This window comes from Pezoporus occidentalis, unplaced genomic scaffold, assembly GCF_034315485.1.
Source record: "Pezoporus occidentalis ecotype Australia unplaced genomic scaffold, CSIRO_AGI_Poc_V1 ctg35, whole genome shotgun sequence".
NCBI lineage: Eukaryota > Metazoa > Chordata > Aves > Psittaciformes > Psittacidae > Pezoporus > Pezoporus occidentalis.
This window is the reverse complement of record NW_026915483.1, coordinates 3,458,038-3,483,100: the sequence shown is the minus strand read 5'-3', so window position 1 is coordinate 3,483,100 and position 25,063 is coordinate 3,458,038. Positions and strand designations below refer to the sequence as shown.

The following is a 25,063-nucleotide window of genomic DNA, read 5'->3' as shown; positions in this document are numbered from 1 at the left end:
GGTATCTATACAAAGTTGTTGATTTTTAAGTTCCTGTATTAGACTTCTGGAGCAATCTTATGTCTGTAAGCAATGTGGTGTTTTGTTAGTTCACTATAATGAAAAAGAACACTTAAAAAGAAGTGGTATCATGCTATCCTTGATAGCTATCATGCTATCTAGGCCTTGGCACATCTTTTATGTCCTTAATTGTATGTGTTGTAGGTTTTTCTGGTTATTTTACCAGCAGAAGTCTTTTTGTCTGTCAGAGATGTCACTTGGGCAATATGCCTGCATATTAATTTTGTTCTATTTGAATGTAATGAGCTTGTAAAGATCTTGTAAATATACTTTTCCCATTTAAGTGGAGAAAAAGGCATACAAATGCTGCCATTATAACAAAGTCATATTCAAGCAGCAGATTACATTTCTAGTCTATTTTGGATTAATACAACATTCCTGCAAAGAATTTAATCTTTTACCATAAGCAGCATAGTTTTCTCTGTCTTCCTATTGACTCCTAATTGTTGCATTTCAGATGAAAATAAGGTTTTACAGGAAATGTAATCACACAGTCTTTCACATCTAAACATCTGTTGATATGAAAAGGAAGCTATTCTGGCAAATTATTTAAGCCTTTGGAACTAAATAAACTCTAATGAGTATTTTGTTATATATCTGAAACTCAGGCGTTATGTTTTCAAAATAGGACAGGATTTGAAGCAGTTAATTCCAATGACAGCTTTTCACAGCTTAAGAGTTACCTTATTTTTACAGTTAGTCTTAACCCCTGGCCTTTAACATTTCACACACTCATGAAAGCATTTTCCCATTAATAAGAGGGCTGGCATCTTCTCACTGAATATAGACAGGGAAGCCTGCAATTAATAGATAACCTGAAACAATAGTTCTAATAGCTCATGATTGAGCTTCTTTAATATGTAAGGAGATTTTCTCACTTAAAACAAAGAAGAAGTGAATGTGTGCAAGACTACCAGCGTGCAGCAGGGGTATGCCATTGTCTGGGCTGAAAAGAGCCACGCATCTGTAGATAGTTGATAATTCAGATAATTATTCATTTCTGTGTAACTGACTGTTTCATAATAAAAGAGGGGTACAAATTTGGGGGTTTTATTTAGCCTGAATTAGATAGGGAAATGATTAATTACAGAGCTTGTATTTCATGTCAAGTTGTGAATAAATATGTTTAGCATTTGTATGGTTGTTTACAAACAGGAAGCCCACACTGCTTGCCAACAGTTTGATTAAAAAAGAAAAATCATTCAATTCATCACTAATTCTCTGTGGGAAAGATCTTTACATTTGTGTAGTTTGGCAAATTGTAATTAAATTCTTTTAAAACGTTTTAATTAGGGAGAAGTAAACCAGAGTCATTTCATTCGCTCTTTGTAAACACTCAAAGGTGTCACCAAGGTGAGAGCTGTTGAGAGTGCTGCAGGGTATCTTGGCTTTTGAAGAGGACTCAGCTTGATTTTTTTTAGTGTGTGGCCACACATAATTGGTAGATGGCTTTATCAAATCAAATAATAAATCCAAGAAACCATTCTTCATTAAAGATCTTCAGCTATGTGGTGGTGCCCCAACGACCAAATGTGTTAGATGACTTTGGACTGATGTTTCACAGAAATGTGAATATTTATGATGTTTTCCATCTAAATAAGATGGGCCTTTTGGAAGAGGGGCTTGTTCCGAAGGCGTTCGGTTTGTCCATTGTCTGTTTTGCAAGCACCACTGAGAACCCCTGACTTCCCATCCCTCGCAAAGGATGTGGATAAAGTCTTGTGAGCATACTTTCATGTGTCATCTACTTGCTTCCCAGAGCTGTCATCTGTCTCTATTACAAGCCAGCACTGGTGAGAATATAGCCATGCGTCTCTGCGGGGTGGTTGCAAGTGCCTGCATGTGTTTGAAGTGCTTTCATGTGGAGGTGAATGGTAGCACTAAAAGGGCAACTACAGTCAATTAAAAGGCAATAGCTTGGAGTGCATGTGGATTTGCTTTCAGGGCCAGTATATTAGTTCACAGTGGAAACACTGTTATTTTGCCGCTGCTGGAATAGGTTAATTGCAGTTACAGAACAGTGTCTTTGCTGTTGTGGTTACTCTTTTGTACTGGCTCTTGATGGGCCAGAACTCACTGTTCAGACGGTGTATCAGCACAGCATAAAACCCAGGTCTCTAACTCAGAGACCTGACAGTCCTAGGATATGACTTTGAATTACAGCTAAGTCACAGTAGGTGAAAACGCAGGGTGTTGCTCCTCTCTGCTTCCACTCGTGCTTTAATTGGATTAAAACTATTACAGGAACCTGTGACCTCAGCTTGCAGGAGGGTCCAAGATGGAAAATGAAGAACGTGAGGTGTAATCGCAGTGGTTTCAGATTGCCGAGAGTCTTGTCTTTGTCAGCCTGCGAGGTTTTTTGGGAGGTTGTAGATGTCACAACTAAAAGAGTGTCACAGGGGAATCTTCATGGAAAGCTTCTTTCGGACATGACAAAATACATTAAGATGACTGTACAGGTTTAGCTTGTGGCTGCCATCAACTGGCAGAACAGGATCTAGACGGGAACCTACCTTGATGCTTGAAAAGAGCAGGTAGGAATGACATGGATCTAGTGGAGGGAGTCCAAGGGAAGCCACAAAAGTGATCAGAGGGCCGAAGCATCTCTCCTGTGTAGACAGCCTGAGAGAGCTGAGATTGTTCAGCCTGGAGAAGTCTTCAGGGAGACTTTAGAGCAGCCTCCCTGTACTGAAGGACACTACAAGAAAGCTCAAGGGTTTTTTTTTTTACAAGAGCCTGTAGTGATAGGACAAGAGGGAATGTCTTTAAACAGACAGAGAGTAGATTTAGATTAGATACTAGGAAATTCTTCCCTGTGAGGGTGCTGAGGCGCTGGCACAGGTTGCCCAGAGAAGCTGTGGCTGCCCCATCCCTGGCAGTGTTCAAGGCCAGGTTGAACGGGGCTTGGAGCAACCTGCTCTAGGGGAAGGTGTCCCTGCCCAAGGCAGGGAGTTGGAACTGGAGGGGCTTTAAGGTCCCTTCCAACCCAAACTGTTCTTTGACTGAGATTCTGGTGGGCCATTGAAGGCCTTGAAAGTAAAAGCAAGGCTTTCGTGACTGATCAGCACTGCTGTGGCAGACTGTAGCTCAGCGTGAAACACTCACTTGGAAATGCTTCTATGTGATCTCTGTTTCAAATTCTCTTTAGCTACTACTGTGCATAAGTACTTAAAAAGTAATTAACAAAAACCAAATGCAATACATGCATTAAACTGTTTCTGCCTGCATTAATTTCCTTGCTTATAACCATTTGTATTGTTTTCTTTTGAAATACAGACTTCAAACTTGCTTTTACTTTTGCAGCTTAGCCCAGATCATGGTTGGGTCTCAGTATTCTATCAGAGAACAAGATGTGTTTCTCAGGTGATGAAATAAATTCTGACAACAGGGATTGTTCCTTTCTGTGGATCATCCAGCAGTGGAAAAAAAAAAAGAAGCCACAAGAAGATGTGAACCTGTAGCTTCACTTCTACACTAGCAAATTGCAGAATGCATCATCTGCTTCAGCTATACTTGCTTATCTGATTTTTGAGATCAAAAGATATTAGATGCTGCTGGATATATCTGTTTGCTTAGCATTAAATATTGCGATTGAGTTTTGCACTGTAGTAAAGTTCTGAAATAGTTTTTGGCTGGGAGTTGGCTCTTTATTTGTGTCTTTGGATTCCTACACCAAAAAACTACTGTTAAGTTGCCAATATAATACACTATTGATCACAGCAGAAAATCTGAATTTAGAGAAAATCTGCTACTGAAGTGACAGCTTTTGGCTGTGATTGATGGTTGGTTTTATAACTGAGTATTTGCTGGCGATTTGTTTTCATCATGCTTAATTTCAAGTGTTATGGCTGCATACATTTGAGTCTCATTCTGACATTTTTTGCTATTCAGTGTGGGAGTTTCAGATCCTCATAAGATTTTTCTAACTCTTGTTGGAGCTAACAGGTATCCAGGAGAGCCATTTTTGAGATACGTATTTTCCTTGACCATACTGCAGAATCATTTGTGAAGCAAGGGAATATAACAGAATAGCAGAGACACCTGCAATTCCATGTGTTGTTCTGTACAGAATTGGGTTGAGATATAAGAAGCCGGCTGTGATTTACATGTCTCCTGTTAATTTTAATGTGTATGACTCCTGATGGCAGCCTTGAGCATCTCAACCTTAATTAATCTAAAGTTCCTTTATGCTACCTTATCTGCAACTGCTTTATGTTCACTCCATCTGTTTCTTAATGCAGCTCTGTAACTTCTTTCACAGTTTACATTTGCTGATTGTATCATTTTGGGGTTGTGGTTAAAACATTCAGCTCTGGTTTTATTACAAGGTGCTTTGATGAATTTGTGAAAAGTGGCTGGGGGATCATTATTGAGTAATTATCTCTCTGAAGATGATTCCCTTTTTTTAATGCAGAAAATGGGTGGAAAAAATTTACTGCAAGTGGAGGCGGCAGGTTAAATTATTAGGAGGAGTAAAGTGATATTACTGATTTGTACTTGCAGAGAGGCCAATCTTTTTCCTCCTTGTTATAATGAAAAGATGTTAAGTTGCATTTTAGGACTTTGGATGTAGCAAGACAATCCAAAAAGTATGTAGAAGCACCTTGTCAGCTCCTGAGTCATTCTGTTTTCAATAATACAGTTCTTAGCTTAGCATCCTGTTTGCGGGGATGTTATTACTAGACATTAATTTTTAAACTGTCACTCTTTCTTAGTTTAAATTACTTTATATAAACCTTGCGGCAGATAAAGATCATTATCCATCATTATCCATCTTTCAACAGTCCTGTTCTGAGCTGAATGTCTTTAATATATAATGCCAGAGTGTCCAGTCTTCGGAAGAGACGTGTCTGGAACAAAAGTTCTCATAAGTGTTTAGGTGGTAGCAAGTCCTGATGGTCACCTGTTGCTGGTGCAGACTGGGAAGGAGTCTGAGCTGATGGGTAGTAATCTGCCCCACATCTCCTTCTGCTGCTCAGGAACATTACAGCCTGAATTTAGCAAGGTAGGAGGAAAATGTCCTAATTTGTGCTAATGCAGTCTTCCATCTAGGACTTGGTACATCCCTCTGGTTCAACACTGGTTGCTTAATGAGTAGGCTTGATGAAGCAAGAGGAAGAAAGTATAGATAAACTGTTCTTAAAGTTGTTACCTGTTGCGGACAAAGTCATAGGTATGAGTTTCAGTTCCCATCTTCTGATTGGGTTCCTATCCTTGAAAGGATAGAAAAGGGCAAGGAATTAATTGCACTAGAATGAAAAGAGAAGTAATCAATCTTCCATTCTGATCACTTGCCTGGTGCCACATACTTGATGATATTAAGTGGTAACTGCTGAGATTAGACAGTATTGTAATCATTGAAACTGACAGAAGAATATATGACTCCAGCATAAACTATTTTGTGATTTAATTTGGACGGGAGGAGGAGTGTGCACAGATGTAATAAAGAAATTATGGGTATACGTTTTGTTTTAATAGAAGACTGTAACTGCACTGAGTAAGATTTCGATCTATCTGGATATGATCTTCTTTCTCCGGTAGTAGCCAAAAGCAGGTTCCTAGAGAAGAACACAAGAAGAGGACAACTGTGTGAGGATACTTCCCTGATGTACCCCTCTGCTTTCTAGTAGTCTTTGATATCCTTGTGTTTAAAAGCCTTGAGAGGCTTTCCTTTCATGAATTTGTTACTGTGTATTCTTAAGTCATGTAAGCTTTCGACACAAACAGTATCCTTTGGCAATGAGTTGCATGCAATAAATATATGCTGTATTTAAAAACAGCAGTAAAAGGATCCCTTTTGTATTTTCATCGTCTCTGTCATTGTAAGAACTAAGAAATAAAATTACCCAAAGGCAGGTATAAAATGGTTGCACCCTCTTCCTTTTTTCTCTTGCTTCTTGCAGTCTTTGCTATATATCCTCCTCCAGCTTTCCTCTTCTAAGATAGAAAGTCCTAGTTTATTTAATCTTCCTGTATACAAAGCTTGTTCAGTATCTTTGTCACTCTTCTTTGTACCTTTCTCAGTTTTACTGTTGCAATTTTGATTTGCTTACATGTTAATAGTGAGCTGATTTTTATGTGGCAGTAATTCAGAACCTAATGAGCACAGCAGTTCACATTTTTGATGACTACAATGTTACCATAAAAGAACAAGGTTTAATTATTTGGAGATTTCAGACGTGCATGTGTAGTTCAGTACCCATGACAATGCAGTTTTATACTTTAATTAAGCTTAAGAATTCCTTTTTAAAAGTTTCCATTGTCTCTGTAAGAAAAGCAGAATGACCTAGATAGGAGCTTCTGTAGCATTTCATTCTCTTCTGCATGGGGAATACATGTCAACGATGTTTCTCAGGTGACAAAATAGGAAGATCCCAAGTCACTCTAGAGCATAAGAATAACTGGTTTTCATCTGCTTTATCCCTTGTGATGAGTACAATCACTTAGTATTTTGATACTCCAGTTAAATACAGTATCTATATTTCTAAGGCTATTTCTAAAGAGGAAATAAAGGTTTTGATGTCTGTTGGTTACAGAAAATAAATCCCTTGCCATGATGACTGGAAAAGTAGTGGTTGGGTCTCTCCCTTACCCAAAACAAGGTGTAGAGCTGAACACATGGTGATAGGAAAAAGAAATGACAGATAACCATGGTGCTGCGAAGTCTTACAGCGTGAATCTTTCAACATGGGGAGTCTCTGAAAATTCCAGCTCCTCCATTCCTGTGCTCTCTATAAACAGAAGATGAAATCTTCATGTTAAGTGAGTTTCCTGCTCTCAACATGGGGAGAAGATCAAAGTCTGTTTTAAAGATTAGGCATTATTTTTCTCTTGTTCTCCTGAGCAGAAATGCAAAGTCATGATGATTGACATACCCCTCACCCCCTGGTTTTTTGCCTTTTGTTTTTGTCTTCATGGGAATTCACATGGGAATGATGGTGTTAACATGATGAATGTGTTTGTGCCAGGGCTGAGTGTGTGCAGAGTGCGTGTTGTTCCCAAACCAGCTCAGTGTGAGACTTGTCTCACAGAGAAGTAATATTGAAATGAAGGCTCCTGAGGTCACGTTGCTGCCTGCCATCATATTCTGGAACTTAAAGGAGGCTGTGTGCCTGGAATTGGAATATTTCTGTTTCCAAAACACAGGCTTCTTGCAGCTGAGCAGAGGAAGGTCTCCGGGGACTGTTTCCAGTGCCATACTGCGGTGCACTATCTGCCAGTTCTCATTTCATCTCATAGCGGTTGTTTAATGAGCTCTGATCCCTTAATTCTTTTCTTATGTCAGCACTATAGAGGAGTAAGACTAAGTCCTCAGATGGAGATGTTCCTGGTGGTCCATTCTGGAGCTGTCTTTGGTATCAGAGGGCACCAGAGCTCTCCCTGCTACAGAAACCTGCTTACCTGCATGTTTTTCTCATTCAGTCCAAGCCCACAACCTAAATCTGGTCAGTTAACAGAGGATTGTCACTGGATCCTTTTCAAACCAGTAAAAGCAAAAGCCAATAAAGCTGTATCCTGTTCTAGATCCTTTATTTGCTGTGAGCAGGAAGGACTGACGACTGTGGGCTGGTTTAGCACATCAGAAGTCAGAGCCACAAAGCTTGATTTTGCAAAGCTGTGGTACCTGGTGCTCTTAGTGTGTCACCAAAGGAGGTGTGCATCTCTGAAAGGCCTTCCTCCAGTGCCGGGCTGGTCTGCAGGCCAGATACCACCACCTCACCAGCCATTCTGGATAAGGGCTTAACCTACAACAAGTGATACAGAAGAAACAGGGTGTTTGATCTCTGAGACTTGCATTCCTCAGGAACCTCTTGAACACAGGCTAAAAAGGAGCACGGGAGAAGATCCTTAATCTGCTTTTCCTACCCGTCAGTTCCCCTCAAACATAAAAAAACCCTGAATTTTGTTTTGGAGATCCGTTACAGCTCCTTTCCTGCTATGGCAGGAGGGTGAATTTTAAACCCTGTGAATTTTAAACCATGACCTATTTTAGGATAGTATGAACCATTCAAAATGGCATTGTATCAGTATTTCTTCACCTCACTGCAGGCTTTCTTGCCTTGCTTTTTGTTGATTCAACCTGCTTAAATTTATCACCTTCAGACTTTCAAAATCCTATTGCAAAGAGGCAAAATAATATTTTGCATCATTTTTATAAAGTAAAATGAGGTAGTTTGGCTTTAAGTAGGAAAAATAACCCTGCTCCTCTTTCCAGGGGGATTTTCATATCCCTTTTCCACATTGAATTGCACTGCCCTCTAGTGGATATTTTAGGCAATTGTTTCGTAAATCATACTGCTCCGATACAATAGGCTTAATCTTTATTTTCAAATGAACCATAAATGTTGTCTGATGTAGAAGGTACAGTAATATTTCAAACTGGATAAGAAAAAGTTACATTTGACCTGTGATCCAAGTCATAATAATGTAGAGACATTAAAAAAGTGTTTGTATCTGACTTATCAGTTGAAGCAGAAAAATACGGAGTGAAGATGCAAGTGTATGGCATCTGTGTTTTATTGCATTTTATTACATTGCACTGCGAGTTGGAGATAACACATTGAAACGAGTTTTGTGAGCTGCGAATGAGTGAATAATAAAAACCAATGGAATAGTAGGAAGGATTAAACACACGTTATTAGATTCAAAGTGAAGAACTATGCATCCCATTTTACACAGTGGCTTGGTATTTTTCTCACTATTGTTCTCTACCCATTGAGGGATAGGGAATAGATCATTGTCTGAGACACAAGAACTCATGATTTGTAATCCAGGTAAACTAAACCATCTCCACAGGGTTTGCAGAATGTCCTCAGCTCTCTGCCTCAGCATCTGTATCTCCAAAGCAGCTAACAAGGAGTTTCACTTTCTCCATGTCATGCTGAGGATTTCTTTCTTCATAAACCAAGGTGTAGCCTCTACAAAATTAAACGAAAGTTCCTTTCTTACCTGTAGCTAATTAAATCATGTTCCTGGGATTCTCTGATCCTGGCAAAGTCACGTGCATGTAAGCATATCTTGCTTTGCATATCTCTAAACTGCAGCAGTTCTTGATGCTTTGCTGTTGGTAAAGGTTCCCACAGTCTTCCAGCCCTGTGAGAAAGAAGCTCTTCCATGTCAGTGCTGCGAAGGCCAATGGATGTTTGCAAGGCAAAACTGCGTCCTGGATGTCTGATTTTTAGAAGTGGTGGATACCCTTCTTCTAAACTGGGACTTGAGGAGCTGGACATCTCTGAAAAGCAGAATGGGAATACAAAAGTCTTAGTGACAAAGCTTGTTGCTTGTGTAAGTTTGTAGTGCTCTGTGTCTGGATCCAGATGTAAGTTACAGCCCCTTTATTTCCCCTCCATGAGCTGGGAATACATCTGCATCTTCAGATGCTCCCAGTGTCCTGCAATGGGAGCTTCCCTACATTTTTTTGTTTGAGCAATTTGAGATGCCATCCTTCCACTGGTGTTTATTGTGTTGAAGGAAGGAGAGAAGCAGTAAATGCCTGGCAACATGCTGCTGGCTTGCTTTTCTTAGTTATTTTCCACCAACTTAATAATTTAGTTCAGTAAAAGACACAAACGCTGACCAGAAGGACTGGGAGACACCACACGTTATAGCCACAAAAATGCTAGAAGCCTTCTGGCAGGAACATATTTGCCAACTGTACCATGCAAAACCATTGTCTTCCACGTAGATGTGACCTGTGGCATCCTGGAGAAGAAAACTTGACTCATTTGTCTACTTTATACTGACTGGGTATGCTTTTGGCTGATGAAAGAGCTAGGTTTGGTTAGTAAATTAATTCAGTTAGCTTGAGCTGTAGAGGTTTTATATTCTAATTCCGGTCAAAGCAATCTGTAAGCAAGTTCTTTGCTAGAGTAGCTTTTAATTTGCTGCAGATGTAGTTTTACTGACAGTTTCCAAATAGCTTGTTTTTAACTAAAATAGATGGATTGAGCTTCAGAAAAATCATTTTACAGCAAGGACAGAGGTAATATTGGTGGGTTTTGTAGTAATATTTATAGCTTACTGTGAGAATGTTCATGTGTCTGTGTGTGCATGTAAGGGAGAAGATGCATCCAAATCACGAGGTGTGCATCCATCATTGCTCATAGTTGGAAAACTGTTGCAAGTCCTTGCTGCTGTCATCAGATAACGTGGGTTTTATTCAAAAGAGTGTCTCATTAAAAATACCCCAGCAGGAACTTTTGATTAAAGGGGTCTGAATGTTGGAATAATTGTGGTTTTGAGCTGTCGCTATGCCAGCCATCCTGAAATACTTTGCTAAAACAAGTATTTTAGAACACCTGTGTTCCATACATTTTCAGTAGTATTCATGAGAGATTTGTGCTGTACAATCATGGTGGTTTCAGTTTGGGTTTTTATTGGACAGTTCTCTAGTTGTACTGTTAGCGTCACATTTTTGTACATACCTAATACTCATTCTGATCCTGAAAGATAATAGCCAAAAAAATGGCTTCCCAGTTGGCTGATACATTCCATATTAAGGGTCCTAACAGCACATTAGGGGTTCTTCCTCACTTCATGGGCAGTTTTTGTGTGTCTGTAGGGTCAGTTGGATCCAGGAGCTGCTCTGGCATCTGCATGGATCAGGGGCTTATTCGAGCGCGGGGGAGATTCATTCAGTCGTGGTTGTGTGCAGGGGAGGGAGGGAGAAAGCAGGAGAGCAGTTTTGGTGGTTACCTCTACTTGGTCATCTTCAAACAATTATGAAACCTCACCCTCAGTTCATTTGCATTCGTGTTTGGATTTGTGAGATTCAGAGCTTCACCTTTATAAAGTATCTGCCGTTGTTCAGCGCTATGGTGCATTATCATCCTAAGGCTGTTTTAATTGTTCAGTGGTAAATCATCTTTAGATGATCTTTCGAGGTCCCTTCCAATCTCTAGCATACTGTGATACTGTGGTAAATGAAAAAGAAATAACAATTTTCAAGTGTCAAGTTTTCATTCTCCCTCTTTTTGTGTATAGAATTTGTGGTGTTAGTGTGGGCTCTGAGGGTCAGCAGACTGAAATGCAGTTGCTGCAGACAGTGAGAGGTCCTGTATATAGATTTATAAATGGGCTGTATGGGAGGTAGAATGCTTTATAAGTGCTGCTCGTATTAATCCTTATGTGTATGATAATCAAATGCCAGTATACATTTTGTTAAGGCTAAAAATTTTATAGAGAGAGAAAAAAAGAAGAAAATACAGTAAATGCACACACTGTATCTGTTTTCTGGGGTGCGGGCAGGTATGCTGTATGCTAAAGCTGCTTCTCCTGTGTGTAAAATGCCCTTAGTTACATGGAATATGGCAACCTTTTGGATTATGTCAGTGATTCAGTGCAGTTCTATCAGTAATGTCCTACCACTGCTTCAGGTAGTATGCAATTACATTCATCTGGGGTGGGGGTTTTGTGCCAGACAGTCAAAGCAGAATTGAAGGCTTTGTCAAGGATCCCTTGAACAAGAAGACACTATTAATTAAAGCTGCTAGTTTTCATATAGACAGAGCATACATAAATATATCTAATTTCGTATATAAAGAGAGAAGAGGCTGCATATATGTTCATATAGTATTTAGGAGCTGTAGGATTGATGGGTCTTGCAGTATTTACAAAAATTCAGTCCTATACCCAGCATGAAGACAGTGTAGCATTTGCCTTAGTTACTGTCACTTTTGTTCCCAGCATTGGTGCTTAATCCTGGCAGACTGCAGGTTGTTACTACTATTGATGATGATGCCTTCATTCTATTGTGGCTTCCTTATTCTTCCAGAGGAGTCCATAATCAGTTGCAAGTCCATTTGATGGTGATTTCACATCTGTCAGTTGTTTTCTGGGTGGAAGGAACCTAACCTGTGGATATAGTGCTATCTTTAGTTTCTTTAATAGTGTTTTGTAAGGCATGCTATTGGGTAAAAATGGTTATCAGAATAATAATGCTATCAAATAACCTGTCTTGTGTGTAGACAGTTTGCCCTCTCCTTCATATGTCTAATAGTCTGTGTACATTAGATACTGATCATGGTTCTGGTATGCAATGGAAGGTTTATTTCTCTTACAGACTTAAATAATACAGAGACTGTGCATCCTCTGTGCACATGAAATACTGAAAACCTTTTCATCTAACTACGGGGTCTGAATGTTAAAGTTCTTTCAGCTGGAAATGCAAGTTCTAGTCAGGCTACAGAAGCATACATAAACAATGTTCACCCATTTCAGTGGAGTTACAGTCAGCATCATTTGAACTGATCTTTTGGCTTATTTGGAAGATTACAGTAAAACCCAAGATTGAATTCTCTTCCTGAATCAGTTTCTTATTGATTGAATCCTTTTAGACTCCTCTCTAATTTAACAGTGTATTTTTATTAAAGCCAAGCATACAAACATCAATTATCCAAGCTGCATCTAATTTCCTTCAACTTTATTTTCCCCCCTTTTGCTGCCAATGGATTAGAAGACCTGATTAGAATTCAGCTTGGAAGCTGAAAAGCAGATCCTTAAATGAGAGTGTCTGCATTAGGAATTAGAATATCTGTACTGGGCATAAAATCCTCCTCCTTATCTCTAATAATGTAAACACACTCGATTAAGTTGATCTGTCACATGCCTTGTGCAATGTCCCTGAATTAGGAGTACGTATTAGAAAGGGCAGAATGGTGTCTGTGGCTTGTCCAACTGTTAGAATCCGCCACTAGTATATTTTAACATCAAAAGTGTTTTGCATAGATCTCTGTCTACCCATAAGGGTTAATGTGGTAAGAGTTTGAAGGGCTAGATTTTTTCTTTATGTGTTTTCACCTCCTAACACCAACAATGCTTGCATGTGCACAAGCAGTAGGAGCAAGGCAGAGAAGGAGAAGGTTTCACTATTGGTAGCTTCTACAGAGTTAAGGATTTTGTAACAGCACAAAGGTGCAATAAATAATGTCAATGGCATCACCAACTTAATACCCAGAAACACCTAAACTGGTAAATGCATGCATTTAACATGACATTAAAGTGTTGGCCTATGTCTAAACTATAAGAGTTATAAAATCAATTAAATTGTGTGTTCTGATTTGACTGCATTGTTAATTTTCTTCTGATACCTTAATTGGATGGCTCCAGTGCAAATAGTAAGGAGACACATAGCAGACAGGCAGCATTCTAGCATATCATCAATGCAAAACTAGATGAAAGAGTTAGTGTCTAGTGGGCTTGGGTGGAGAAAATGGGGCTATGTCCCATATGGTCAGATGGGAACTGTCATGACCACTTTGGGTGGCATCATGAAACATCTTGGAGCTGGAGGGAGCAGCAAGTGATGAAAGAGATACCAGTGAGGTGGTCCCATTGCCATCTTCATTTTGTGACTGTTCCAGCATTGGAGTTCTGTAGTACGCAACACTGGCATAGGTCTAGTAAGTGACGTTTTTGCAGTCTGGGGTACTGCTTAAGAGTGAAATGATTTCTTATGGTAAGTAAAGTATTTGTTGAGATTTCCCACTTTTTTATTGCTGCATTGTGGATGGCAATATTACTGACAGTGGTGAGCTTTCAATCTGTGTGTGTGACTGCACATCACAGGAGTTAATTGTCACATTTTGTCTGTGGAGAAATATTAAACCTGATTGTGCAGAGCTATAAACGTGCATGACTGCGGGGAATTTTCATGGTGCTGGTATGAGCCTGGCTACCTGGAGGGTGGGCAAAGTGAATCTGTTCATCTTGTGCAATGAGTTAAGCATAATTGTGGTTGACATCATGCACAAGTAAAAGCCAGTGATATTTCGTTCCTTCAGACCTAATCCCTTCTTTATCTTGTCTTTTGCATCAACGGCATTCTGGCAAAGCTTGTTTGTGACACCCAGTGAAGCTTATTGTAGAGTACCCCAAATGTTGTGGATTAGACCCACCGTGGATGAGATACAGCATAGCTTCACCTGTAGGGTGTCCCCTCGACTTAATAAGCTGTGGTGGGAAGCCTGGTCTATGAACTTGGGTTCAATAGTATACTACCTTACCAAGTGGAAAGAAACCATGTCAATATTTTGTAGGTATTAATGTCTCGTACATTGTAAAGGGTAATTTAATAGTGAATTGGGTGCAGGAATTTCAGTTTGGAGAAGCTAATGAATAGCAGTTTTTTGAGGTTATCAGTTAATCTCTTGTAATGACTGTTCCTCCTTGCATGCCTTTTCTTGTTAATTAGGAGGGATTTTTAGTCCTCTTTATCAAGTCAGGGCAAGTATATTACCTTTTCCTCTGTACTGTTTATGCTGTAGTGCGTATCCAGATTGTTTTGTTCATTATTCACACATGAATATTTCATTCCATGTGTACCCGCACATTCATACACTGTGTTTTCTGAGCTCCAACTTCATGATTATTCAAGACATGGAAAAAAATACAAAACATAGATTGTTTAATCTCTTTTTGTTTCTACTTATTGGTAGAAATTCCCCTTTTCTATGTAATAATGTGTCTATGACATTAATTACCATGCCAGTTTAGACCAAGGGAATTAATCACTGCTGCACACTATGGAAACAATAGGCTTTGAGACCAAGTCCTCTGAGTACTGAGGTAAAGCTTGTATCTTCCATAAATGAGAATGTGCCTGACAGAGGGGAGTTGGTACCCGGTTTGGGTCTGTTACCTGTGTTTATTTAAAAAGAAAAGCCAAAACAAAACAGACAAAACCCCCACCTAATCCCTACTCTTGTGTCTTTCTTACAGGTTGAAGCGATACTTGTGAACATATTTGGTGGGATCGTGAACTGTGCCATTATAGCCAACGGCATTACCAAAGCTTGCCGAGAGCTTGAGCTGAAAGTACCTCTGGTGGTCAGACTGGAAGGTGAGTGCTGATGGTTTGTCCCTCAGGTACACAGTAATCCACTTTGGCATTCTTCCATCGCTAAGCTCCAAGCTTAGTCTCACACAATAGGAATACATCCCATTCTTTATCCATAGCGTGACCTGAAGTCAATAAACTCAGGTCATATTTCTGTATTCCTGCTCCCTGGTGGTACTTGAAGCAATGAAATTTTGCAGTGAAAGTTTTACCGTTTTACTTGTAAGATTTGCGATGCAAATGGAAATCATTTTGCTGCAAGTTTCTGTTTACTGGAAGACGTTTCTTTTCAAATGATTTTTTTTGGAGTGCAATTCCGTTACTGCTGAACCTGCAGCAACATCACAGTTTTCTTAAACTTCTTTCAATACGTAATTAAAAGGAAGATGTTAGAAACAGTGTTTTTGAGAGAGAGATTACTGTAACATGTTCTTCTTCCCAATTACCCTGCTAAAATCCATTGGAAAACAGATTTGGTATGGGCAAGGAATACTTTTTTGGTACATCCAGCATTATGAAACTGGAAACAAAAAAGTAATAGAGAGGTAAGGAAGAGTGCTCTTTGGCAGTTATTGGCTTTAATATAATGGCAGTGGGTATGGAGTTCTGTCTCTAATTTCTGAGAAGTACCCTGAGGGAGGAAGGGGGATTCTTCTGCTGCCACTGAATGAAAAACTGCTTTGATAGAAATCAGCACACAACTCTGGCAAGCTTAAAACATTTCTTTTTTGCTAAGGAGGTTTGGAAATAGAGGGTTTTCTGTTTGGTTTTGGGCTTTTTTAAGGCTTGTTCCTCAAAACCATCAATTTTCATGTTTGGGTATGTGTAAAGAGTGTAAAGTGTCCTGTCAGCACTGATGATGAAAGGAGGAAATGCATCCGTTTAGGTACCTGACGTACAAAACAAAGGTGACTTTTAACACTCTGGTAGAGGGGAGAGGATAAAAAGTTGTGAATGCACCGGACTTGTTCCTTTTCAAAAGTCACCAGGACTCGTGAAGATGCAGGTTACCCACGAAGCCCTTTGGTCAGCGCTTGTTTCCTTTCACCATAAAGCAGGGTTTTCCCATCCCTCCTTCTCCTGGTATATTACACATGATACATGGTTCATGTCAGGGGAGACCACAGCCTGTGTCATACAATTTTGTCTGTAAAAGTTGTGCCATGCATTTCCCTGCTGGGTTCAGACGCTTTCCAGAGGGCCTTCTTGGTTTAAAGGGGTCAGACTGCTGCTGTGGTAAGTGCAGGAAATTTCAGTTACTCTAAAATGGGTTTTAGAAACAAATTGTGAAAAATTTCTTTGGGTGATGCAGCGCCACTAAACACCTTAACAGAGTAAGAAGCCAGCTTAATATGGATCAGGGAGACTGATGGATGTTGGTTAGAAGCAGGAAAGTTTCATAATACAAAATCTCATTGTTTGTCAGCTCTAGGCAATGTTGTGTAGCTTTTTGTCATAGCAACAAACTTTTCCTGTCTGTCATAGCTGGGAAAAAGTTTATCTGTCAGACCTGCAGGACTTCTCATCTATTGTAGCTGTTATTTTTTAAGCGGAGATACTGGAAAAGCCATTAGTTTTCCTAATGAACAAGATAGTTACAAGTTTGTTTCTATTGCAGTATTTGAAACTGGTATAAGAGAAACAAGAAAATCACCTTGCTCATTTTGAACTGCAGTCTGCTAGGTCTGCCACTGGGCTTTCTTGACCTTTCTCCAGTTCTTCTGATACTTCTGTGGTTGCACACAAGTAAGGGTGAATGTTTATTTATCTTTTAATGTGGCTTATGGGAGATTGCAGAGGCTGAGTGAGGAGGTCCCAGTGCTGCTGCCCCGTGGAGTTTGTCTGGAAGAGAAGGTGAGACGATGTGGAGCAGGAGCTCTTCTGCCTGGGGCTTGCAGAGGTGACTGCACAGTGCCTCTGCCTCTTGTGCCTGGACCTTTATGAGCTGTCTGCTGGTTCTTCCACGGAGTTCAAAGCTGAGTCTTCAGAATGTCAAACACAAGATTTAATGCAAACATCTTTTCTTGACCATCTTCCCATGACTGCTCACTCTTTACTAGGTTTGTAATAATGCTTCTCCTAGACTAGTTGCTTACTCCAGAGATGGCAATGCCACTTTTTCTTCAGGAAACTTTGTCCTGAATTAATCCAGCAGACTCCCACCTCTGTATAATATGTATCTGAAGAGATTTTTATTCCTTCTCTCATTTCTAGCGTTACCCATCAGTTCATCCTAAACCAAAAGTGACAATGTTTATAGCTGTCAGATGTTGTACTTAGAAACAGTGGGAACGTAACTCCTGCTTTCTCTGCCTCCTTAATCACATAGTTAGATTCCTTAGAAATCAGTCCTTCTGGATCCTTAGTCATCTTCATTGTTCTTCTTTCAACTCACACCAGGTTATTGAAACATAGAAGGATTTTGAACTAATAATGAATACTGTGAGAGTAATAAGGCTACCCAAGGCTTTTTTAAAACATCACTGATAACATTTTGCACTTCAAAAGGAGAGAAAGGGACAGGCACTTTTTTGGATTTCCATTTTGAACATTTTTCCAACAGAAGGTTCATGATTATTCCCATAAATCTAACAGATTTGTGACATGCACTTTAAAGACTCTTTGCCCGCATGCACTGTATTACAAATGTCTTGATGACTAGAGTTTTAATCAGTCAAATCTGTCTTGATTTAGCAGGATTCTGTGGACAAATCTTTGTTCTCAGTTGTATAATAATTACAGGCTGTTTTACCAGTGGATAAAGAAAGGATTACTCTCCTCTTTGAAAATGGTAACTTTATAATTACATGTATTTATGTGCCTTGTCAGTAAAGAACTCAGCAGCTGAGGCACAGGATTATTGTTTAAAAGGCTCATGGACAAATGGAGAAATGACATATTCCAGGTTTTATGTTTTACAGATGTAGAAAAGTAACTTCTGCTGCTCTTAGGTAGGATTTTTTGCCCTTTAAAATGTAATGTACTCAATTAAGTTTTGTGAAGACTAACTAGGGGTGCTGAATTGCAGCCAAACCTTGTTTCTCATTTATGCAGTTCCGAGTTAGATGAAAAGAGGAAAGAATGAAAAAGAATTGTGAATTAGATACCCTCTTCCTATGCTGGAAGTTTTACATTCTCTCAGTAAATGACTTCTCTGCTTCTCTGGTCGTAGGACAAGAAGAATTGGGAGGAATTTGAACTACTTAATGTGTTGAAACACGGCTAGAAACAAGTCGACTTTTATTCAAATGTCTGAATCTAAAGTTTCCTATCATGGTTTTTCAGCCATGTGATTGGTGACCTTCAGTGTTCTTCTGAATATATTTGAACAGTCATTAGATTCTGAAATCTCTTAAACACAAGTGAAACTTTGCTCCAGCTTACACATCTTGCTCACACATATGGTCTAGTATGTATGTCTGTGACTTTTAGTATCCCAGATTGCCTATTGAGAGAAGAATTGCTATTGCAGAGTCACACTTAGAACTTTACTTACCTCTACAGACATCCTGGGTGTTTAAACATTCAGTACCAATTTAAATGTGTTTTTCCCAGGTAGGATGTAGACATGAGGCAGAGGAAAAGATTAAAATTTTCTTTGGGAAGAGTTTGGGATAATAAAGTGCAAATGGGGTGAACAGAATAGAAAAGGTTTAATTGTCTCTTATAAGTAGGCAGTGAAAGTTGATTCATTCTTGACTGCAGAGCCAACAGCAGCAAGATGTGTCAGCCACCAAAACTTCATCAGTTCCTCAGCTAAAGATCATTCATTAAAGGTTATCACCAGTCAAACCTCAAATCAGATGTTGACTGAAGGTTAGATGAACTTCAAACCTTGTCCCTTATTTTCTAGTACCTCTGAGCCCTGAGAGGCTGTAAGTTTCCAGCTTGTGGGCTGGCACAAATGACATAACCTGGACCCATGATGGGGGTAAATTCAACTTTTAACACACTCATCTGTATAGCTTATCAAAGCTGAAACATTGCTGCTGGTAATGTAACGTGGTCACAATGTGTTCATGCCAATTTTCAGATATGCTGCACATTGTAAAATATTCTCTCATAGCAAAATGTTTTGGGTAGAGCAGATTAGTTTTTTATGTAAGTCTTCTATTTGTTAGGGTATATCAAATGTAGATAACTGTTGTCTTCTCCCATTATATCTTATTTACCCAGAAAGCTAGAAATGGCATTGCAGAATCTTGCATCCTCTCCACCCATCAGTATTTAGCAGTGACAATTCAGTCTGCTCCCAGTGGTTTTATGGCAGTGTGAGTAAGTGAACATTATCAAAATCTTGGAGTATGACTGGGGTGTTTTCTTTGTTTGCTTTCATTCAACCTATACAGTCCTCCTGACTCATTTGTAACAATGTGTGCTAGTGTAATCTTACAATCTATAGAAACATGCTTACATAGAATATTTATTACTAGGTTTTTTAGGCAATGAGTTGAATAGATTTGCTTTGCCAGTAATAGCAGAGATTTCAAGGCAGCAGAAGTGTAAATGTGAGAGATTGCATGTACACAGAGAGGTTGTTTCAGAAGGAGGATATTTAGATTAAAAAGCCTGAAGGTATAAAATTACATCTTTCCTGGTTTTCTATGGAGTCATTGACAGTAATGTGTCAGATGGAAAAAGGTGCTTTTTCTCATTACAAAGGCATTGCCTTAATAGAGTCCAGGTAAAAAAAAACACACCACCACAAACTAACAAAAACCACCCCCAGCAACAACAACAAGAGCCCTATAGCCTTCAGTGCTGTGGATTTTCACCCTTTATGGGTTGGCCTCAGTGTAGGTGAAGGGCGGGTTACTCTGGTAGCCTGCGTATGGGATTCTGTTTACGGTTCTCTGACACCATCCAGTGGCAGGAGGTTAATGTTAGAATAGTGGGAGTATCTGTTCGTTTATCCTAACATCTACTGCAATAAGATGATGCCCATTGTATAGTCTTAAACATTTCCAGTGTTTTATGTTTAATTTTAAAAGTCTTACCTCTGCTTTCAGCAGGATCTCATTATAATTAATGTAGTCTCCATATATCTAAAATACTTCTCACAGTGGGATAAAAAGCTATTATTTAAATACACAAAAATCACAGCAAAGGAAATGCATGCTCAAAAATAGTTATGTGGCCTGCCTATAAAACACTCTTTTTAACAAAAACACAGAGTGTACCCTTACTCTTTCGACTGCAGTAAGATTTTTTCAGCTTTCATCTTTTCATTTGCCTGCATAAATTCCCCCTCCCTTCTTAGTGGACTGTGTTTTGTATTGATTTTGTGAGGCATGTTAGACAAGTGGTGAGTATAGCAATCAATGCAGTGCAGAATAGATCCTATGTATTTTTCCCACTCTGACCTGTTAGTAAATTAATATTGGCCACTTAGTGAAGGGCAAAAGTCAGTTTTAAATATGTGGCTATCGCAGACATCATTGTATTTTTCCCTGTGGGAAAATTTCCCTCTTCCCATTTTCTTCTCCTCACAGCACTTTGTCTTGTAGAATCATGTTTGAGAGAGCAGTACAATCTTGGCTGTTCTAAATGTTTATCACGCTTGTATCTAAATAATAGATAAAACCTTCAAGGCTTGCTTGATGGGAATCACTATATAAATGTGAGGAACATGACGGAGAGGGGAGCCTTCATAATGCTTTCTGACTGCCCTGTGCAGTTCTGTACTGCCAATTAACAGCTTCCACATTATGTTTTATAGGATGGTTGGAAAAGAAAAATATTAGAGAATCATAGAATAATTAGGGTTGGAAAGGACCTTAAGATCATCTAGTTCCAACCCCCCTGCCATGGGCAGGGACACCTTACGCTATATCATATCACCCAAGGCCTTTGTCCAGCCTGGTCTTGAGCACCACCAGGGATGGAGAATTCACAACCTCCCTGGGCAACCTATTCCAGTGCCTCACCACCCTAACAGGAAAGAATTTCCTCCTTACATCCAATCTAAACTTCCTCTGTTTAAGTTTATACTCTTTTTTACCCTTAATACTCTTTTTTTTCCTGTGGGAAAAGTCCTGTACAATTCTGGACTTGCAATTGCATACAGTTACTGTGCAACCAAATCCCACTTCTATCAGAGATTTCAGATTCTTTGACCTTCCTTCACAACTCCTACAGCATGTCCTCTGCATATGGATGGGAAGCATGACCTCTTCTGCCAGTGCTTTTAAAGCATAGGAGATGGAGTCCAGCATTGCTCTTCCAGACACCTGTCTCTCCTATCACAAAGTGCTGGGACCTGCTGATGAAACAGGCTTTTGAATTTCTCTACTTCTGCTGTACAGTTTCAGACGTTTTATAATGTCTGCCAGAAAAAAAACAACAGAAACACCCTTTAAAATGAGCATTCTGGAAGCTGCACAATAAAGAGTATGCTCCTTGCTTGGTTAATAATTAAGAGTATTATTAGTGTATAGCTCCAAATATAATTAAAATTCATTTTGCTACATCTAGGAATTACAAAGTAATTAAGCATTTTGACATGGCAAATGAACAAGGAACTTGATGTGGAGGAGAAGAGGAGTAGAAATGGTCCTAAAGAGGATCAGCACGGGGTCTTGTGCTTGTGACCAGAGTGTGATCCCAAAGTGTGGATTTCATATCCTCAGTAGGAAGACTCCAAGTTCTTCCATGGTGCAGAGCGTATCAGTGATCAAAACTACCACTGGCTTTGCTGGAGTGTTCAGATTTTCTGTTAGTCTCTGTTTTCCAAGGGGAATGAGCTGGAGTAAGTGGGATGATGATGTCCTTTATACAGGTGTGAATAGCAGGGGGGAAGCAGACTTTCCTGAAGTACCTTTTTTCATTAGGGATATCTTTTTCCTTCACTGTGCGTGTAATCTATGGACTGAATTTGAGCTTTTTACATACAAAATGGAGCACTTGGACTGCATAGCCGTACAGTTGCCTTCGATACAGAGCAATTTAGTGCAGCAGCAGAAGGAATGGTGTCATGCAGAATGCTTCAGAAATCACTGTGTTCCCCATTTTTGACAGAAATGTGAAAAAAGCATATTCAAGAGCAGCTCAAAACCACTTAGATTTTCAGGATTACCTAGATCTTTGACTCTCAGTAGCCCATTTTGCAGCTTTCAGTTAACATGGGTGCTTTTCAGTTAACTTCAGTTGCTGTTGATTCACTGACTGCTGATTAGCTGTAGCTGATCATTGCTAATAAATGTGGTAAATCTTCTCCGTGTCTTAAAGGCCTGGTATGCTGGATGTCCCTACTTGACCAGTGGATGTTGGATTGACCTTCTTATCTTCACAAGGCCACTCTTGTGGATGCAGATGCTATTATCAAAATTATCTGTCAAAATTGTCATCGAAATCCAGAATTCCTTCTTTTCAGCTCACTCTAAACCACTCATTGAATCTGTTGCTAAACTGGAATGATGTGTAGTTTGAAACGTTAACGCCTTTTATAGAGATGTAATAGAAGATGCTCATTTATGCATTAATATTAATTGCTAATTATAGTCAGCGCTCTGTTTTTAGGAACAAATGTTCATGAAGCCCAGCGTATTCTGAATGAAAGTGGACTCCCCATCACATCTGCAAATGACCTTGAGGATGCAGCAAAGAAGGCTGTGGCTAGTGTGGCCAGAAAATAGCAACCTGAAGATTATTCTGATGGGAAGTATGTGTATTGCACAAGATGTCATTCCTGTCACTATTTCAGAGAGGATTAGTGGAGTTTTCCTAAGCAGTCATCGATGTTGGTGGACTTCATTTGTGATACATGGCAAACTGAAGCCGTGGGCTTGCAAGTTTGGGGTTGCACCTGCCACCTTGAAAAGTTTGTATGTCTTAATGTGATTTTGGTCATTTTGTTACTGAGAATTGTAATAAGTAATACTTCACTTCATGCAGCTCTTTTTGTGATTTCCTTCCAGAATTGTCACTGATAAAGTCATGATAAGATACAATAATTAATAATTGACATCTATCAACAGGATTGTTCTTTAATCAAACACGTGTAGTTCACCTATTTCACAATATTTTCAGTGGGTTTTTTTTATATTGTAAAGAGGCAGCAAACTAATAATGGGGTTCTATTTTTTATGGATTTTTACAATAATGTAAAAAATTGTGCTTTCATTATCTATTTTTATTCAAATGAATAATGTTTATTTTCTTCTTTAGAAGTCGCACATTTTGCCTTAAGATGTTTTTCTTTTGTAGATGCCAAAGTATACCTCACAACAGGAAAAGGGATTGAATAGTTGGTAGTGAAAGGACTTCTCTTTCTTACACTGTGCCTAGAAGCCAGCAAAATGTGATTCATTTTATGTTGCAGCTTTTGGGAATGAGGTGCAGTATTTCTGGGTATAACAGTGCCATACAGAGAGCTCTAGGAGGATGTGTCTGCCAGTGAGAAAATGGCTGCTAACTTTTTAAACTAACCTCTTTCATAAGGATGTCACTGCTGTGAGGTTTTAAAGTAAGATGAGAACCTGAAGCAGTTTTTTGTCAGGAGTATGGAATACTCTTCAATTGATTTTACTTCCAAAAACCAACATTTCTGATTTATTGTGAATAAAATCCAAATTAACTTCTCCATTTTTAAAGTATTTGATTTCTCGGGCCTCAGTAAAAAACATGTACAAGAAAGAAAAAACTAAGTTCAGTACTCAGATATTGACCGAGATTTATTTTGATGATATATTATTTTGTCACAGTCAAAATCCACACTGTTAGTTACACAAATCATTCATTCAGGGAACAGAAGGCAGTACCAAATGGCTTGTGTAACTAAAGACCTCAGTACAGATCTCACTCAGGAATTACATGCTGAAAATCATCAATACATTTGAACAGTGAACGAATGAGTGGATATTATGATCTGGTGCTGTAAATGGGCAGAGAGGTAAAAATTTGTCTAATAAATTATTAATTGTGAGTTTTGAGCAGCTCTAATCGATCCCAGGTTCTACTTAGAAAAATGTAAATAAGTTTTTCTTGACTTTTCCATTAAAACTGTTACATTCAAAATAAATTATCTGCAGTGATCTTTGGCTCCTGACACAAATGGTGTAGATTGGTTGCTGTCATCAATTACTGTAGGTTTTTTCTTCTCCATTCCTTTCTCTACATACTGCTCAAGGAAAAAACCTATGACCGTTAGAAGAGCAATAAATATGCCACTGGGTAGGTACTTATTGACTGAATGAAGGAGAAGGGGTATCATTAGCAGTTCTGGTGAAGGTGCATAGAAGCACACTGCTGTGAAGGAAGCAATGTTTACCTCACCACAATAAATGACAAAGACACACTCTATTTTATATATTTTGATACTGGAAATAAAAGCATTCTGTGGAAGAACTGTTTGTGCAATGTTGTCGCACACTGTGTGCAGCTTCTGGGCTCAAACCCATTCATTGTGTGTGTACATGATTCTTACTCTGCAAAGATTAATTCTGTGTGCACCATTTCATGAAATAAATGCAAAAATGAACCCATTTAATGACTCTGTTCTTTCTATAAAATAGAAGATCGTTTTGCTGCATTCTGTGTTCTGCCGTTCAGCATTTTGTTACAGGTGGGTGAAATCAAATCCATAGGGATTTAGTTTTAAGCAGATTAATATTGATATCCTCATATATGTGGGTTTTGTCTAAAAAGGTAGATCTTTATATGTATCTTTTCTCATATGTAGGCTAATGACAGTACCTACAAATTTTATTCCTCTTAGGCCATGTACAGAACAGTATAATGTTTAGTTTACAGCTGCCCTATGCAAAATGTCATGAGCTCTGGGTGTGTCCATTGGAACATTTGGTGTTCAAGGCACTGTTGGCTCCCTGTAACCAGGGCTCTCTTCCTGTTTTCAGCTTTCTTGGTGTGGTGTTGCAGTCTGGTTTGATTTTGTTTGCATGTGTTGTTTTGCTGTGTATGGAAATGTGTTAGTTTTAGCTTTCTCCCTGTAAAGGTGTTTCAGTAGCATTTCCTGTGATTTATAGCTATTATAAATTGCAAGTAAATGCAGTGCCTTGATGGGATGCTTTTGTCTTTGCTTAAGTGTGCAGAGTCACAACCTGGCACGAATATGTTTGCTGTCCTCAGCAGCTGCCTACCTGAGTGCTGCCCCTGCTGCAGCAGGGTGGGATGCAGACTCTGCTCCACCAGCCTTTCACAGCCTAAACC

The 25,063-nt window shown here is 39.2% G+C and overlaps 1 protein-coding gene across 1 annotated transcript in view; it reads left to right on the top strand.

The window, feature by feature from the left end:
- The window catches only part of SUCLG2 (succinate-CoA ligase GDP-forming subunit beta), a 126,848-nt gene extending 102,470 nt beyond the window's left edge, over positions 1–24,378 (top strand). Inside the window, exons 10-11 of the mRNA XM_062630242.1 lie at positions 14,779–14,899; positions 22,415–24,378. Coding sequence (XP_062486226.1) covers positions 14,779–14,899; positions 22,415–22,530 — 237 coding nt within the window. The 3' untranslated portion in view covers positions 22,531–24,378. The remainder of the gene's footprint in view (positions 1–14,778; positions 14,900–22,414) is intronic.
- Positions 24,379–25,063: the final 685 nt, after the last annotated feature.